The sequence below is a fragment of the Arvicanthis niloticus genome, chromosome 21 (assembly GCF_011762505.2).
Source record: "Arvicanthis niloticus isolate mArvNil1 chromosome 21, mArvNil1.pat.X, whole genome shotgun sequence".
In the NCBI taxonomy this organism is placed as follows: domain Eukaryota; kingdom Metazoa; phylum Chordata; class Mammalia; order Rodentia; family Muridae; genus Arvicanthis; species Arvicanthis niloticus.
This window is the reverse complement of record NC_047678.1, coordinates 27,596,646-27,615,104: the sequence shown is the minus strand read 5'-3', so window position 1 is coordinate 27,615,104 and position 18,459 is coordinate 27,596,646. Positions and strand designations below refer to the sequence as shown.

The 18,459-nt window shown below is 51.3% G+C and overlaps 1 protein-coding gene across 8 annotated transcripts in view; it reads right to left on the bottom strand.

Annotated features, from left to right (window-relative positions):
* The window catches only part of Cacna2d2 (calcium voltage-gated channel auxiliary subunit alpha2delta 2), a 132,054-nt gene that overhangs the window by 99,429 nt on the left and 14,166 nt on the right, over positions 1–18,459 (bottom strand). For all 8 annotated transcript variants that reach the window (XM_076918112.1, XM_076918113.1, XM_076918114.1 and 5 more), the window contains exon 2: positions 6,742–6,823. In XM_076918112.1, the coding sequence (XP_076774227.1) occupies positions 6,742–6,823 (82 nt within the window). The remainder of the gene's footprint in view (positions 1–6,741; positions 6,824–18,459) is intronic.

The following is an 18,459-nucleotide window of genomic DNA, read 5'->3' as shown; positions in this document are numbered from 1 at the left end:
GACGGGCCCGTCATAGAAGCTGAGCCTTGTTGTCCTGTCACAAAGCCAGCCTCTCTGGGGATCTCTGAAGGGAGCCTGTGTGTTCACCAGAACATTTACCCCATGTATGTGTGTGTTGAGAGGTGTCTTGCTTTATAGATAGGCATTGGGTAGGCATTCCTTATCAGTAGGCATCTCCAGAATTCCCGAGACAACAGAACTGAGGGGTTTTCATTTCAGGGAAATGCTGTCTACCTGGAAAGGTTTTGCTCATGTCTTTCAAGACTACCTCTTTCTTAAGATGAGGGACCCCAGCCAGGAGTCCCTGAGATCCCTAGAGAGTCTGCCTAAAGAACCCCTGATCCTAGCTGTGGCCTGATCAACCTCCCCATTCCTGGGGACTATGCCAGAGCCTGGTGGCTGTGTACTGTTCCCAGTCTATGCCAGGCAAGCTGCCATACTCTCTTATAGGGTGTGGGAGGCAAGTGGGTGACTTGTTGGCTAACTGGATAAATCAAGTCAGCGTCTTCTGGGATGTAAGGGTCCCTCCCCTTAACTGCTGCTATCTCCTCCCCATGGTGTCTCTATACTTGGCTCCTAGGCTTCTGGCCAAGAACACCACTACCCTTCATTTGCTCATAGATGCTATTTATTCCGGCCCTACCCAAGTTTGGTGGCCGTATGCCTTTCTCAGTAAAACGTTTCCAAAATATGTCATGATCAGCTGGGATGAGAAAACCAATTTTCAAAAGCAGAGAGGACATTTTGATATCCGATTAAAAAAAAAAAAAAACAAAATGCTGTGACCAACTCTTGGGACTGCAATCAATTTGTTCTGGACATACAGAAGGAAGACACCCCTTTTTTCAGGGCTCCCTCATACCTTTCCTGGCTCTGCTCCCTCAGGCTCCTAATATCCCATGAAGATAGACTGGATCTTCATTTCCCAGGGGGAAGTAGAAGCGCACAGTCCAGTCCTGTCACCAGCCCACATTACCCTTCAGTTGCTGCTCGTGGCATAGACCCTAGGTTCGATTCTAAACTCTGCCTGTGTGATCCCAGGACAGGGTCTGCCTTCAGAAGACACTAACCACCTAACATGTCTCTTTTACTCCAAGCTATTCCTCGTGCCCTAGAACTGACCTTGGATGTGCTCCACAGCAACCTCTTGTCAAAAGCTAGAAGCCAGAGGCCCCTCTCCCTAAGCATGTATCACTGACTGATCCCTTCTAAGAATGTTCTTCACAACCCTTCAGTGTCTATGGGCTCCCCACAACCTGGGCAGTACCTTCCTGCAGACATGTCCAGAATCCTAGATGCCATCTAGCAGGCTCCCTGCCTCTGCCTTTCCTTGTTGAGACTCCAGGGGTAAAGAGCAGGTACATGTTTGTGCCCAGGCCCCTTCTGGGTTTTCCTATCACTGAATCTTCCACCTGTCAAGACAGTTCTGACATGGCGCCCTCATGATCCCAGAAGAAGGAAGAGGAGGAAGGGAAGGAAGGAGAAAGGTATAGTGCCAGTCCAGCCTTGGCAGACTTTCAAGAGCTGCCAGGGTCTCAGGAACTTAGGTTGATGGCGCTTGAGGCAGAGGTTAACAACACAGAAATCCTACCTAGGGCAGGTGTCCTGGGGCACCCTGCAGCTTACTTCATGCCCTCTCTAGTGTGTTGGTTGAAAGGGTAGGTAGATTGGCTTGGCTGGCCCATAGGCTGCAATCGATGAGACAGCTTTTAGAAAAAATTTTCAAATCTGGGAACGTTTTCCATTAAGTCTCGTTGGAGAGTATGCATTTCAGGGTGGAGCAGAAGAGAAGCTATCCAACACTGTGCATTCCCCACTCAGGAAAGCATGCTCGACTTCATGATGTCGGAGGTGGGAGTGGGGAGGGGGAGAGTTGCTACACCAAAGGTAGGAAACGGAAAGGAAGAGGTAGGGAAAAGGCCAGGTCCAGACAGGGCTTGGCCAGGCTCTGATGCACCCGCCTCTCTGTAACCAATTACACTCGAGCAGCGGCCTCATCACGTTTCAGACGCCCTCCCAGGAGCCCCCCCTCAGCCCCATGCATCCCCGCTGGGTGCCGAGCAAGAGGACCATATGGAGGGAATAATAAGACAATTAACTTTCCATTAAAGAATAATATATGTGGGTTTTTAGGGAGGCAAGCGACAGCAATCCCTACCCAGCGGCATACTTCACACCCGAGCCCCTTACCACCTCCCATAACTACGACGCGCCTCACATCATCATCATCTGTGCTCCGAGACAGGAGGGTGTCACAGGGCCCCAACGGGAGGCAGGCGGCTCAATGGAGGGGTGGGGTCTGCGTTATAAGCAAGTGTAGAGTCACTAGGATGATGATTCTTTGGGGGAGGTGGCAGCTAGTGAGGATATGGAAGGGGATGTGTGGGGTTCCCTCATCACCCCCCCTGCAGTAGACTCTCAGTATATGGCACATCTAAGGAGCTGCTTGCTGCCACCCTTTCAAAGGCACATACAAATCAGTGTCCTGATGGAAGGACCCACTGTGGGGCCAGGGGTCACAACCTCTGCCTTTGCCTGCCCTTCTGAGACTTTGTCAAGCCCCTGGTACCTCCCCTCACTGAAGCTTTTTCTTCCTCTTCTGATCCCACCCTCTGTGATTCTGAGGTCCTATGTCACCTCAGGGCACTGCTAACCTTGCCTTGGGTACCCAGTGTGCATGCTCCTCACACAGGGACAGACCACCTCTTCAGTAAATGCTAAAGCCAGTGTGTGAGTTTGCAGAGGTACCAGCTGGGGAGGAGGTGGGGAGGGGACAGAGTGAGATTTCTCAGCAGCATCTACAGAGGACCCTGGATGGTTCCAGACTTTGGTCCCTGCTGATAGCCAGCTCCAGATGTGGCACTCTGCAAATATTAATTACACATTCCTGGGAGCTCTGAGCTGATGAGCAGGCGGAATAGCCAGGGGCGGACAAGACGGAACAGGATGGTGCCACTGCCACTGGTTTAGGAATGCTATTTTTGGTTCTTATAAGAGGTCGACACCACAGACACCAGAATCAGCCGGTTTGAAGGATGTTAATCAGGGGTGGGGGGAATCCAGAAGGAGACTGGGATTAGGGCTTTCCAAACCCGGGGTCCTGCTCTTTGTGGACGAAGGCTTCACAGTTTGGGGAGTTGCTGTCTAAGCTGGTTCATTTGCCTTGTCACTTGCCCTCCAGCACTCATGCTAGCCTGTCTGAACTCCAGGACAGGACTGGCTGCTAGAGATGATTGACAGGACCTTGGTTTTCCCTCCTTAATGATATGCCTATGATGATAACCTGTAAGCATGCGCCTGGGCTAAGATCATGAAGGTGAAGGCAGTTTGAGCTATAGGCAGGGCCATAGGCATGTCTGCCCTGATCAGCCAATGAGGTATGTGGAGTTTAACATGGGCAGTATGTTCAAAAGATATGCTGTAGTCCCCCTGACGTGGCCATCTCAGGCCCCTGCTCCAAGGCAGCTCTGTCAACAGTTTTTCCTCACTTCTAGTCTAAGCAAAGGGTCTTCTCTCCTGCAAGGGAGTATCTCATCAGGTCAGAAACTTATACCAGGGCTGGTGAACCTGATGATTGTCCCATGCCTGATGACAACTCTCCTGCTTTGCTTTTCACAAGGACTCTAGAGTTGCCCTCCTTATGCCCTGGACATCCATTCAGCAGTGTGAATGTCCCTGACCTAGGCTTCAAAGAGGAGAGGCTCCGTCCTTCTCCTCATCCTCCCCTTGCAACCCCCCAGGCACCTGATGAATTATTCATTTGATATCCTCATTATGCAAATGAGTTCTGAGCCCAAGCATATGTTCTCTGCTCTCCCCCTAGGATGGGGACAATATGGTGCTGATGGGGGAGGGTGAAGAAGGGGCTCAGGGGACCTCACTCAGTCCCATGGGCTGTGGAGGGGATAGACAGCTTAGAGACCCTGCTTTCATGGACTGTACAAGGCAAGTGTGGTCACGGGCTAGGGTGGCGCTACAGTGCCCAAGAGAGCATAGCTCAGGGGTGTCTGGCTAAATTAAGGAAACAGAGAGAGCAGACTAGGTGGCCTAGGGTCAGATGAGGAAATGAAATGGGGTCTTCACAGGCAGCTTCCTTACCCTGTGGTATGCCATGGTTTCTAACCTATAAATGGGCCACAGTCTGCCCCCAGCCATGCCCCCATGGGGTTGTGATAAGGTCGGGAGGAGGAAAATGCCAAGGCAAGGAAAACTCTTCCCAAATGCCACTGTCTGCAGTTTCTGCTCTCTTGCAGCTGCCAGCCCTTGAGGCTCCAAGCTACTGGGGGTGGGGCAGCCTCTAGGAGTAGGGCAGGCAAGGAGTGGAGCCATGGAGGAGGCTCTTATCACCCCAGTGGCAGGACTTTGGGGAGCTCAGAAACCTGAGGAGGGGCAGCTCCAGTGGGGGCCTTACTATGCAGCACCAGTAAGAGGGTCTGTGATAGCATTGGCAGCTGGGTCACAGCTCTGCCATCAACCATCCTGCTGACCTGTCAGAGCCCAACACAGGAGGGTACAGCAGCCCTCACCAGGCCTTGGGAGAAGAGGAAAGGTGTGAGGGTCCCAGTCAGATTTGAGCTATGGAGCTTTGCTCCCACCACGTTGCTCCTTTCCTCTAGAGCTGTGCACCTGTCCCCTCCCCCACAGACACATCTTGGCAGAATATTCTGTGCCAAGAAGCAGTCCCAGAGCTGTCAGCAGGAAGAGGCTGAGGAAGCAGGTGAGAGAAACTGGAGCAGGACAGAGGCCCCCAGAGCTGGCAGCCATGAGCAGCAGAGGGGTTGCCAAGAGAAAGGGACGCTGGGTCAGCACTTCTTTGCCTACCTGCCATCCCAAACACATCCCTGCCCAGGTCCCCACAGCACTAGGCATCCCTTGTGCATCTAGAGGATGAGCTGGGGCAGGAGTCAGGAGCCCCAGCTCCGCCATAAGCCAGCTGTGGCAGCCCGTTCACTTCTGGGCTGATGAGAGTCAGAGATGGCATGCTCTCACTCCATCCAAAGGGAGAGAAATTGTCCTAGGAGAGAAAATGACCAATGAAGAGAACTCTGGTGATTTCTAAGGGGGTGGGGAGGTGTAATTGGCTTGTCAGCTGCCATTGTCACTACCTCAACTTCCAGGCAAACCTCCCAGTGGAGAAGGAGGCTCACATGGATCCAGGTCTCTCAAAGGTGCGTATGACAGGTTTGCCAAGTCAGACTCATGTGTGGTCCTCACCAACCAGGAAGCTCACTCTTCCACACAGGTCCACAGCTCATGCATGGAGTGTATGTTATTTTTTTCATAAACAAATGCTCTGAGTTGCTCATAAATGGGAGATTCTGGAGGGCTCTTAACTGGTACATCTAATGCCCCATAGGAAACTTGGGAAAGCACACACCACACATTCCAGGGACCCACCACTCCTCCATTATCCTACACCATTGCACTTGGCAGTGCCCGCTTATAGCCTGGTTAGTGCGGAATGCTATTCCTGAGCCTAAATTGACTCCTGTTCCGGAACAGCTTTTCCTACAGTGCTTTCTCTGGAAGCTCTGGCGGCTTCCAAGTGCAGCTGAGTCATTGAGAGTTCACAGGAAGAGTAGGATGGGGCTACTGCTGTTCAAGCCCAGCACCAGGAAAGGGAGGTACAGAGGCCTGAGTGATCTCAGGAGGAGCAATGAGCAAGCTAGTAGCTCAGACCTTCAGGGCTGGGTGCCCCTCCTCACCACGCAGCCCACTAATTAGCAGTCTCCGATCAGTATCACTCATGCCAGGGGTCCCACATCATAAGCAATGCCAATATATTCACTCCAAGTTACCACTTCCTGGGCACCTAGAAGCTAAGCCTGACAAGCTGAGGGTGATCCTTGCCTGCCCCGCGAGGTTACATCTCCTGACCCTGGCACTGGCCAAGGGGATGTTATAAACAATAATTACTGAACCCTGGGCCTAGACCCTTACATGAACTCCCAATAGTAACTGTCGTTTCTGCTGTTCTCAGGCCAACTACTGGAAGGAGAATTCCATTAATTCTTCTGTTGATCCTGGCCAGGATCTCCCTTACAGACCCCAGCAGAGATGCCGTCCTATTAGAGTCTTACATGACTGGAAGAGCTTGGCTCTCTGAGCCTCCACATTCCTCATAAAGAGCTCCAGCCTGTAGCCTGACAGCAACACATTTTGCAGCCTTCTGGGGGTGACGAATGGCCCACTCTTCACATCGCTATTTCAAACATTAACATAATCTCCCAGGATGAATGTGGTCGCTGGCATCTAATCAATCACCCCTCCTGCACCTTGATCCCTCATTCCGACACTTAACAGAGATAGACTTGCCACTTCATGGAGACTACAGTGCCTGGAATACCAGCCTCCCACCCTGTTTCCTGGGTCTTGCTTGGTTTGGCCATACTATGAACTTGCTGATGAGAATTTTGGGCTTCTGTGCACCCTGTAGCTATGGCCCGTCAAGGGTCTGGGTTCCCACTCAAGACACTGCCTCAAATACAGAGCTCACCAACCTTAAAACCTGAAAAGTCCCCAAACCCTTTCAGGGACAAGGTTCATGACAATGGGCCACCATTCCAACAGGTATCAGAAGGTCAGACTGAGACCCTAAGGATCATTACTTGAGATCCGGTAGTACCTCACTATGCCAGGACTTCAATAATGTCACCTCCTCCTTACTCCCTCATTATATACCCCTTCCTTATTCCTGCTGGGAAGAAGGTCTCCACGGGAAAGCAAGCGTACCAGGCTTACCTCTCTGAGCTGCTGCACGCCTCCAAAAATCCGCATCACACCGTCAATCTCCTGCTCCAGGCGCCGGGCCCAGTGCTGCATCCTGCAATCCAGGAGAGACAAAGAGATGTCAGGAGGGCCTGCTGGAGCTGCAGTGGCAACAACCAATTCCTGGCCACCCAGGGGGACCAGGACAGCTACTCACTCAACTCAATTTTCACCAGAGAAGGAACAGACACAGGAACCAGGATGAGCCTGTGATTTTTCCCTTTGAAGTCCTGGCCTGGTGGCCTAGGTTTTCCTCACATCAACTGGCAGCCAGGGAGAAGAGGAAAGGGCATTGTGGATTAGCCAGAGGGAGTTAAGCAGGTTGGAAGAAGCCTGCAGGAGACTATTGTTCACTATAAAGACAGATCCTTGATGTGGCAGTTCTGAAAGGGAACTTCCAGACACCAGAGAGGACAGAGACAAGGCAGGTAAAGTCTGAGGAAAGGGAGGGGTGCTGCTGTCACCTCCAACCCTTATGTAAACAGGAGGAGGTAGAGGTACCTGCCTCCCTAGGCCTCACCTGAGCAGAAGACACAGAGTTCTTCCAACTCAGATGGTCCTTGCCCTTCTAGTCTCCTGGAAGCAGATACTCATCAGAGATCCAAGGCTGGATGTCTACCATGATCCCACCCAGGGTTTCAGAACAAATCATGCAGTCCCTTTCTGGAGGTCTGGCAAGCAGAGGCTCTGAACTGCAAGCCTGGACAGGCCATCTGTCCGCTGGTACCACCACAGGATCATTTAAAACCATCTCTGTCTCTCTTAGCTTCCTCTTGTGGAATGTGGAGACAATTTGAAGCCACCTTTTAGAGTGGCACAAGAAAACATAAGAAGACTACGGGAACCAAAGACGCTGTGAGGAATTTCTGTAAGTGGACAAGATGAACAGGTGTCTGTATGATGTCTGCCTTGCATCCATTTTATCATGCTGAAGCCACATAAGGGACCCACTACATAGATGTAAAGAAACCATGGGGTCACAGGGCACAGTGGACTAGAATAATATCAGAAAAGTTGCAACTGTCCCCAACACCCTTCTCAGGACCAACAACATGCCCTAAGGTCACTTAGGGCCAGGACTCTCTTCTGGTTCCTTGTCCCACACTCCTCCTCAGGCCTGTGCTGGGGGGGGGGGGGGGTTGGGCTCATGCCATTGTGTGTGCCCCGGTCGGTTGGCATGGGAACTCAGAGCAGGAGGCGGGCAGATCACTAATTGCAATTTGCCAAGCTGAATGTCAGGACTGTGATGGGAAAAAAAATCAACATCAAAAGAAAGAGGTATTAGCTTCGGCTTGTTGTGGGTTGAGCCACAGCCTGACTCCCCAACTCTGTTCCCCACCATAGAAGAAAATCTAACCTCACATTGTGTAGAAGACAGGCTGAAAGCTCAGCTGCCAGCCTGGAGAGGAAAAGGTACAAGAGAGCAGCACCATCTTGGCCCGACTCCCATCCACCAGCACTGATGTTCTGGCCCTAATGGCCCTTGGACAATGTGGCAGGTGGCTCTTTTGTAATCCTGAGACTTGGGGGTTGATAGGGAAACAGAGTCTCACACAGTCCTATATCTGGACAGAATGGGCAGGGTCAAGGACCCATCTTCAAAAAGATCCATTAGCTCTCCCCTGACCCTAAACCTGGCCTCGTCTATTCACTGGCTTAGGGGACATAATCCTTTCTGCATGAATCTAGAGAAGGATACCCACTAAGTACAAAGTACAGTACCAGCATGTCCTGTGCTCCCTGACTTCCATCATCACAGAGGCAAACAGATGAGGAAGCTGAGACACTACCCCAAGGTCATTCATCCAGGAAGGAGTGGACACAGGGGTTATTACAGAAGTGTTATGGAGTCGCAGGAACTGACAGGTGAGAGCCAACCATGTGCAGCTCTGTCCAGTTCAGCACATCACCTTCAGGGCTTGAAATCAGCCACAGTGGAGGTGCTTACACCACATGAATAGGCAAAGGCCAGAAATCACAGCCCCATTCCTATCCCAGCAGCTGAGACACAGCCTAAAATTCTTTGAGAATGTCTTACAATGTATTCTAGTCATATTTACCCCTCCACCTCCTTCTATATCTATCCCTACCTTATGACATTTGTTTATTTGTTTGCTTGATTGCTTGCTTAATTTTAGACAGGGTCTTGCTATGTAGCTCTAGCCAGCCTTGAAACTTTCTATGTAGACCAGACTGGATCTGACTCACCTGCTTCTATTTCCTGAGTAGAGAGAGTAAAGTTGTGTTCCACCAGCCTGGCTTCTCTTCTCTCTCTCTCTCTCTCTCTCTCTCTCTCTCTCTCTCTCTCTCTCTCTCTCTCATCCACTTATTTATAAACAACCTACTGAGTCTCATTTGTGCTGTCTATATACTCATGGGTATGGGGCCGTCCCCCGAAGTGTGGTCCACCTACCTGGGATCATACCTTTCAAGAAAACCAATTCTCCCTTCCCCCAAAGCCATCCATTGCTAATGGCTTTTCTCAAACTGACCACATTTACCAATTCACCAATGATTCCACCTGGGTATGGACTCTTTGCTAGTATGCAGATGGGTCTTTGTTTCTGGAATCTCACAGATAAGTAAAAGACAATTAATTGGAAGACCAGGCATGGGTGCCAAGTTTTTACTTTGCTTACACAACACATCATTAATATAATCACCATCATTTAGTGTAAAATGGCTATTTCAACACTAAAATAATTTTTAGAAGAACCAAATCTTAGGACAAAATCAAATTCTCCCCTAAGACATACATATGTACTCCCTCTCTCTGATTCTCTCTCACCTCACTCTCGGGGGTTCAGGAGTAGCTCTGGTCCTTAGTGTGGTATGGTATCCTGGGCCTCACAGACAGACTGCAGGCCCTAGCGTCCTGCCTATCAGTGCAATGCTATGGAAAGCAAGTTACTCTGATTTTCACCCAAACCAAGCCAAATTAGGAAGGCAATATCTGTGCCCTGGAGCTAAAAGGGACTTGACAGATAATCCATCTCATTGTCACAGAGATATGACTTTGTGGGTTCTAGGGTTTGGCCAGTGGCCAGTGTTAGGCGGGAGGGAGGCTTATATACAACACCGAGGAGCCTGATGAAGTGAGCATGTCTCAAGCATTCCTGTCCTGAGGCCAGAAAAACCACACACTAAGCCAAGTTCAACTCTGACAGAGGCGTAGCTGGGCTTAATCCCACAGAAAGGTGTGGGGGCATTGGGAGAACTGAGAGATTCATGAGACTCCATTGTCTCACTCACTCAAAGGTAATTGGATCAAATCCTACTGGTGTTCCTGTGAACTTGGACCCATGAGTCCATGCCATTGTCCCCTGGCCAGATAGGGCTGCACACAGGTCATGGCTCCAACAAAGAGGTCCCACTTGTTAGCACCCCAGATCCTGGGGATTTTCCATCCTCTTTGCTGAAATGACACTGCTTATCTCTAAGAGCTTGTAAGTGCCAAATTAGCAAGCTGGTGAGTCTGAGGGAGGAGGCTGAGGCCGTCAGTCGGGCTGCAGCACTTCATGTCCAGTGTGAGCCAGAGAGGATGGGGACTATTAGGCACTGCAGCCCTACTTCATGGATAAGAAAACCAAAAAGACACCTGGTGAGATGGGTATAGGGACATGCACTTAAAAATAAAGCCAGCTCCATTGGGTCTACTTGCCCTTCCTTCCAGGACAAGGCAGCTCCTAAGGAGCCTCAGGGGAGAGGCTGATACTGCCAGCTGTGTAGTCTTGGAGAGCTCTGTACCCTTGGAACCTCAGCCTTCCCACTTGTCAACAAGGATAACAATAATTGTCTAAATATTGTAATAGGGGGGGCCTGGGGATAGAATTCAGTTGGTCGATTATTTGTCTAGCTTCATATCAACCGGGTGTGGTGGAGCATGCTTGCAGTTGCAGAACTCAGGAGGCAGAAGCAGGAGGATCAGAGGTTCAAGACCAGGCTAGAGCATAGCCATGGGGCAACTTGATAATTGGTAATCATACAGGACAGTCTCCTAAGGGACAGACACCCATACAGTATGACCTTTATTCTCAAGATCTAAGGGTCCACTTAGGGCAGGGTGGAGCGCAAAAGGGAGAGTGTGGTGTGGTAGGTAGGTTGACTCAGCTCATTAGGAAAGAAGCTGCTACTTGGAGCTGTGGACCTCAGGCCTCAGTGTTTAGAACCAAGGGGAGGGGGGAGGAGGGGGAAGAGAAGGAAGAGAGGGAGGAGTCCCCATCAGGCAAGAGAGCAAAGTCAACCCTATGTGAGGTGAAGAGCTGGAGCTGAGGAGCCTTTTAGTAAATAGAACCATCCAGAAGCCCTCTAGAAGGCTGGGAGGTTCTAGTTTCAACCTCAGGTGGAGGCATCCAGCTCAGGGGCCAGCTGCAAATGCTCACCCCAGGAGAGGGGAGGAGAGAGGAGGGCACGGAGGAGGAGAGGAGGCAGGGAAGGGACAGGAGCAAAAGAGAAAGAGCCCGTGTGTAGATGCAGCAGCATAGATTAAACTGTTGCTGGTTGTTAATTTTATATGTGAAGTTGTTGATCAGAATGTGATTTAATTGTACAGTATAATCCAGGCTTTTGGAATAAATTATGCAGAAAACTCATCTATAATTAAACAAATCAAAAAACCAGAGACAGGTGACACTGCAGGTTCACCCTCAGAGGGCATGGACAGCGTGGGCAGCTTGGACCCCGCAGAGGGACCAGAAAGGACGGGAGGGAGGGGACTTTGCTCAAGAGAAGACACAGGCCCAGAAGAGGCCAAAGCCTGCTGAGAGTAAGGGACTCAGACTCCTGAGTTTGCCTCTGCAAGCCTTTCTCACTACACTTGGAGGTATTTTTTTTCCCATCAAAACCCTGCTGCCTCTGCCAGGCAGCCTGTTTCACCAGGGGCTTCAACTGGGCAGAACAGCCATCATTCGTAGGGGTGAGTGGTGTGTGCTGTGGGTGGAGCAGCCTATGGAGCAGTGAAGCAGGAAGGCAGGTGCTAGGACCGGGCTCAGCTGGAGCAGGCGACGGTGTGAGGGAGTAGGCACAGCTGAAGCTTCTGGCTGCCAAGGGCACAGTGAACCAAGCTTGGCACTGGTAAAGGCCCCAGGTCTCTTGCTTCTCTCGTGACAGGCTGGCCAATTATTCTCCCAGCTTTGGGGGAGGCAACAATTTAAAATAAAGTGCTATTCAATTATTCTGATTATATTTCAATTGGCCTGCCACCTCCACCTCATCTCCTTCACAGGCTTCTGAAAGAGAGAAAGACAGGGCAAGCCCGAGAGTAGGAGATGGGAAAACAGACCAAAGATTCCTGAAGAGCCCCAGCCGGGCTAATCTGGCCTGGGGAAGATAAGCTGGTGGCATTCAGGGAGTCTATTACTCCGTACTGGCCATGAGGGATATGCTTTCCTCAGTGGCATTCAGAGCTCTAATAGCAGCTACGAGCAACCTCCCCTCTCCCAGGCTGCACCCCTACTACAGGTGGCAGAGATCTCAAGGCTGTCCTCAAGAATCATGGCACCCTCAGGGTTACCTCCCCAGGGCATCCTTTCATACCACGTGTGCAGATGTTTAGCTGTAGCCGAATGCCTAGGTCCAGCCCGTGCTATTCCTAACTCTTCAGCCAGATGTGTGCTCTCAGGTTTCTCATCTGGAAAATGAAGATTAACTCAACTATCCTGGCCCTCCCAGGGCCAAAGACAAGGCAAATGGAAGTTGGCCTCATGCAAGGCGTTCTAACAAGGACAGCTATCCCTCTCTCCCTCTCTCTCTCTCTCTCTCTCTCTCTCTCTCTCACACACACACACACACACACACACACACACACACACACACACACACGCCTGGCTTTCTGGCTGCAGGGCCATCTTCCCACTTTCTAGTCGCCCTCAGATGGGCCACCAGGAAGGCTACCCGCTTCCTGTGTCCTGTTTCTGAAAGCCTCAGGGAAGAGAAGGTACTGCTGGGCCCACTGCACACCCTTCTTTCTACTGGGCTCCTGCACTTTTCAAAGGTCAGCACTGGAAGGGGTCCCACCCCAATTTGGTCAGTCTCTCATAGACAACAAAGCTGGCAGAGGGCGACAGGCTAGTCAAAGTGGCTAGTTCTCCAGAAGCCAGGTGGGCAAAGCTGCCAAAGATGGTTAAGACCAGAGATGTGGCACTGGCTTCACACAGCGCGTGCCACGGTGGGAACGAGGCCAGAGCAAGATGGGAGCATGCATGCTGGGCTGATCGCGGTAGTATAAGACTTCCTGTCTTACACCCTCACCCTTGCTCCAAATTCACAAGCAGATAAACTGAGGTACAGGGCTCAAAGGGGGACTAGGCACCATCAACCTACTTGTGACTCAAGGGGACCTTCAGAGTAAGAAACACGAGCTCCCCAGGGCCCTCCCCTCGCCGGTGCAGCCCATTTGTCACTGGAGATTCACAGATCCTGGGAAGTTGGCAGAGGCTAGCGCTGCTGATGCTTGAATTAGTACAAATCCACCGCCTGGTCTACTCATCTACGTGTGTCTTGGGACCCTGCCCAAATACTGCTCCTTAATGAGGTTATTAATTATGGGGCTGTCCCTTCCTTTTCTTTGCTGAAAAAGAACTTTTCCTTCTAATTGGTGCTTGGCTGGGAGGTAGCAAACTTGTACCCTGGCCCTACCCCCAACCCTTCCCCAGACTAACAATCTTTTGGTTTTAATTAGGGCACTGGGTCCACCCAATATTTACTCATCACAGCCTGCTGGGGGTTGGTGGGAGGGGCAAAAGAACAAGGGCTGGAGCCAGGGAGTCTCCTCTTTCAGGGCCAGGAGAGTCTAGGTGGCCCACTTAACCCAGAGAGACATGGAGGAGAGCCAGGGTCACAGAGCAAATGACCACAACTCCTTTTCTCACCACCAATAGAAAGGAAGCTAGCCCACAAGCACAAAGAAGCGTGAAAGTTGGGTAAGGCTTTAGTTAGGGACGGGGGGGGGGGGGAGGTGAGGGGGGGGGCTGAGAAAGATTTCCCAGTGGCTGAGAGGGATGTGTTGAAGGTCTAGTTAGGGAAGGTGTTGACGGTCTATCTGAGGCTCACTTCTGCTTCCCAGGTGTAGGTCTAATCTTCTCTTTCAGGTCTCCATGGAGTTTTCTAGTAACACTGAGAGACCTCTAAGGTGGATTGCTCTAGCATCCAGGGGAGCAAATTCTACACAGTAGCTGAGACACTCATGGGAGAGGGGCTGGAAGAAGCAGATGGCACAGGGGAGAAGGAAGATTTGCAGCAGGGAAGAAACCAGGGGTGCGAGAGAGTGAGGAAGCACTGGTTAGGGCCTCTGGCCCTGAGAGAGGGCAGGCCAAGGGGATAGCCTGGTGGGTAGAAAACCAGTGGCTATCTTTCTTCCAACCTTCTCCACATACCAGGCTATTCTCTATGAACCACATGCAAATCTGTTTTCCTAGTCAAACAGGGGTGCCCCCAAGGTCCCCCAGACCACTTGAGGATTCATGTTTCAAGAGGTGTGATGCAGTTCTTTCTATCAGGGGTCTCCTGGGGACTATGTTGCATTATCTTAATTAACCTCCACAGCAGCTGGACCCCTGTCCCCAATCCTCAGAGGGGGACAGGACACCAGTCTTCAATGTCCAGCTGCTGGTGTGATATGACCACTTGGGCATCTAGCAGGTTTCTGAATGTGTATGAAGCTGAGACCCTGACCTTGCCTCTGGGGCCACTCCCCACTCCTCAACTTCTTACTTCTGCTGATGGTCACCCCCTCTGTTTAGGCTAAAGTTTTTGGGGTGACTGGGAACCTATTTTCTCTCACACCCGCATCTAACCTGTTGTGCAAGCCTCTCCCCTCACAGTGTGGCCTTCCTGTCTCCACTGAACATCCTCCTGCCTCCACCTCCAGTTCCCACCTCCAGCCTGTCCTGGGTGACCATCATCTTCCCTGGACTGGCACTGGCAGCAGCTAGCTCTCCGGTTGCCAGCTTTTGCCTTGGCATTTCATCTCCCCAGTTTCTTGGTCACACATAACCAGGGTATCCTTTTAGAATGGTGTTCCTCCTGCCTGTAGCAAGCTTGGTTCCTGGCCCTGGAGGAGAAGCCAAAGCTCACCAGCAGCCATATATGCCCCTCAAGGCAGGACACAGCCTTGAGCTCACAGTGCACGTCTTAGAGCACACCGTTCCCTCAGCCTGGAAGAGTCTCCTCAGTAGCATACAGTCCTCTCCCCATCTCCAGACCTCCATATACACACTACCAGCTCAGTGAAGCCCACCTTAATTCCATCTTAAAATGCAATTTCTCCCCTAGCAGCAACTGGTCTCCATTCCTCCTGGAAGGTCAGTGCTTTAACTAGCCATTTTTTCTTCTGCAAATGCTTCTGCCTTGGGCTGTGATCCCTGAGGGTAGACGGTCCAGATCTCTGGCCTGGAGAAACAGGTCCTTGACTGAGCAAATACTTCCCCTGAGACCAGCTGACCTCCCAGCTGACCTGCTCCAGCCTGTGAGAGGCCAGTTCTATACACTCACAAATGAAGGCTGCCCCAGAACTAGCCCAGGAGGCCCTCCCTTCCCTAGCTCCTCTCTGTATGAATTATTAAGGCTCATTTATGATGGGCCTGCCCAGGCCTGTGGCTTCCCTGCATAATTCATGGCTCTCTCAGAAGGGTGGTGCTCAGGCATGGACACTTCTTCCAGGAAGCAAGAAGAAAAGTGCAGAGGACTGGCTCAGATAGGGACTGTCCTGCACCATGACCCCACCCCCAGTGAAGGGCTTTCAGTGCCTTCACTGACCCTATGGCCCGAGGTGCTCTCATGTCCACTTGGATCCTGGTGCCCTAAGTCAAAATATATTGGCTTTGTGCAAGCATACATACTCTCCTGTCTGTGTCTCAGTTTCCCATTTGTAGACTGATAAATTTGGGCCACATCAGTGGTTTTCAACAGCCCTGGCAGTGGGACCTTTTATTTTTCAGCTGAATTCTATGTGGAGCCCCAGAGTCTTGTTTAGAGGTGTGTGTACTTTAGGTTTCCTTCACTCTGCTCAGAAGTCCTGATCTCTGTGTGATTTATAGCTCATTGCAGAAGGGTAGGGTCCGGAATCCTTTCCTGAGGTCCTAGGAAAAGCCAGACACCTCCCTGGTAGCTGTGGCTCACGACTGCCAGCACCCAGGTGTCATTATTTGTGAAGTTCCCAATCCCAAGCTGAGACTCAACAGCAAGTAGGAACAACTTAGAGAGAAACTGAGGCCTCAGGATATACAGCAAAGGGTTCCAGTCATGGTTACTGGGGGTAGGCTATCTGTCACAGGCTTCCTAGGCCCGCAGCAACCTGTGCCAGGCACTGAAATCTCTCTGCTGGTGCGTTCCCTACAGTCAGGCCCCACCCAGACCCATTTCACAATCTGGTAAGCTGAGGTCCCTCAAATTGGCTCCTAGGAGGTAACCATATGGCCACCATCCTGTGTGCCTAGCCAGGTGCTGTGATGGGGTAGCCTAGCTAGTCTCAGAAGGTACAGAACAAGTCCAAGACACCTGTAGAGGTCACCAGATAAGCCAGGGACAACGAACACATGTTTGACACTATCTCATTCTTGCCCCACCCAGGAGCTCAAGCCTCCCCAGGGGTGTCAGGAGAGACCCCATTCACACTTCAGCAGCCACTCTGGTCAGATTCTGTGATTCACCCATCCCCATCTCCCCTCCTGCATGGTCCTCCCTTCCCCCAGTATGAGTCAATTCCTCACTGAGCTACAAATAGCTGTCCTCTGTTTGTCCTCAGTGTGGTTTCATGTCTTGAGGAAGACAGAGACCCCCATCAAGATCCTTTATTTCTCCTCAGGTCCTAGACCCCCTGAAGGCCTACAAGTACAGAGGGGAACCCAGGCCAGGGCTTCAGAGGCCGACCTATCAAGGAGAGCTCTTTTCTCTAGCTTTGTGCCTCCTCTATCGGGCCAGTCACCTCTGCCAGGAAACCCTCCTGGATTTTCCTGACACACTCACTGCAGCCTGGGTCCATAACTGTCCTTCTTGTAGAGCATAGTTTAGAACTTAGCAAAAAAGTCTTGTGGAAACATCTGGGAACAGATGTCTTCCTAAACTGGTACCAGGTCTGACACCCCTCCCCTCTGCAGTGGGGGAGAGACTTCACCCTCAGCAAACACCCAGCCACCCAGGAAATGGGTGTAAAGCACCCACTGTGTGCTAGGTATTCTCTGTAATTGCTACCAACGTAAACAGGTGCAAACCAATTCATGCCCACGTCACAGATGTAGACTCTGAGCCTGAAGAGGTGGGACAACTCACCCAAGAATGTACAGCCAGTTGGTACAACCAGATTTGAACCTGGTAAAGTAAAGTCTGGCCTCAGAATCCTGGCCTTGTCCTGAGACTACAGACCTCTCTTTGCCTTCAAGGTGGATTTCAATAGCCAGAATCAGGGAAGAGGGGAGCAGCAAAAGGGTGTTCTTCCTTGATTACCTTTTCCACCCCTACACCAGAGGCTTTCATCTCCTCAGGCTGAGCCAAAGCTGAGCACAACAAAGATGCTGTTCCTCAGATCCCAGCGGATGTATGGGGTTATGGAGGGCGTGTTGTCTGTGCAGGGTACAGCTTGCCCTACAGCATCACCAAATCTACAGTAGGAGCCCAATGCAGGTAGGAGCAAAAGACCCATTTCCTCTGGATTTGCTTCCTTATAGACTGGCTTCTCTAAGTGAGCCAAGCTACCGGTAGTGTGAGCACACACCTGCCTTGCTGCGTACCACTGGCTAGTTAGTGACTTGGAAGCTCAGTGTGATCCTCCCTCTGAGACCTGCATCAATGATGCAGACCCACAAGGAGGAAGGGGCTTTACCCTCCTCCTCTGGCATCCCTAGAGGAGTGACCCGGCACAGAGGAATCACTTTGCTTGGTGAACCCATACTGTCCCTCAGGGTTGACTCAAGGACAGACAAGCAGGTGAGCCAGAACTCAAAACCATCAGAATACTCTGCAGGTATCTCCAACCTTCTGCTAAGTTCTAACTCGAAGTCTCACACTTCATTCACCATTAATCCACGCATCCGGAATGGTTGGTGAGCACCTGCTATGGGAGCAAGGGGGAGACTCTGGTTAGCAATGCAGGCCTGCCCTTGGGAGCTTGGGAGTCAAGCAAGGCAGAAAGACTTCTGATGGGGTGGCCCTGATGAGTGAAGGGAAGAGGAGACCTGAAAGCCCTGGGGGACGAGGTAATTGCTTAGGAGTCTGACTTTGGCCTGGGTCAGGTTGTTCCACTGAGCTGGAGGGCGGTGCACACATAGAGCGTGGTCTTGCAGAGCTGGGAGTGAGCTCTGCACAGTAATGCTCCATTGGTACCCACCCACCATTCGTGGCACCAAAGCAGGCTGCTCCCACACAGAAGCCTAAGAGGCCCAACCCTCAAGTACATGCTGGCTGAGGAGTGTTGCAGGCTCCCAACAATGAAGTATTAGGAAAATGGACAGAAGCAGAGGGTAGTAAACTCAGGAGTCATGGAGAAGGACCCTACTCAATTCCTAGTACCCAACATAGACAGGTAATAGCTGAGCCAGGACCTCTCTCCAGAAACATTCAGTACACACTATACCATGAGGCTAGGTCCTCTGAGTTGGGAGGGAAGAACGGGCTGGCAGGTAAGGACACCATGTTTCAGGAGTGGACTCCATTTCTTTTTTCAATCACTCCACAGAACACAAACCCATGCCCATCACA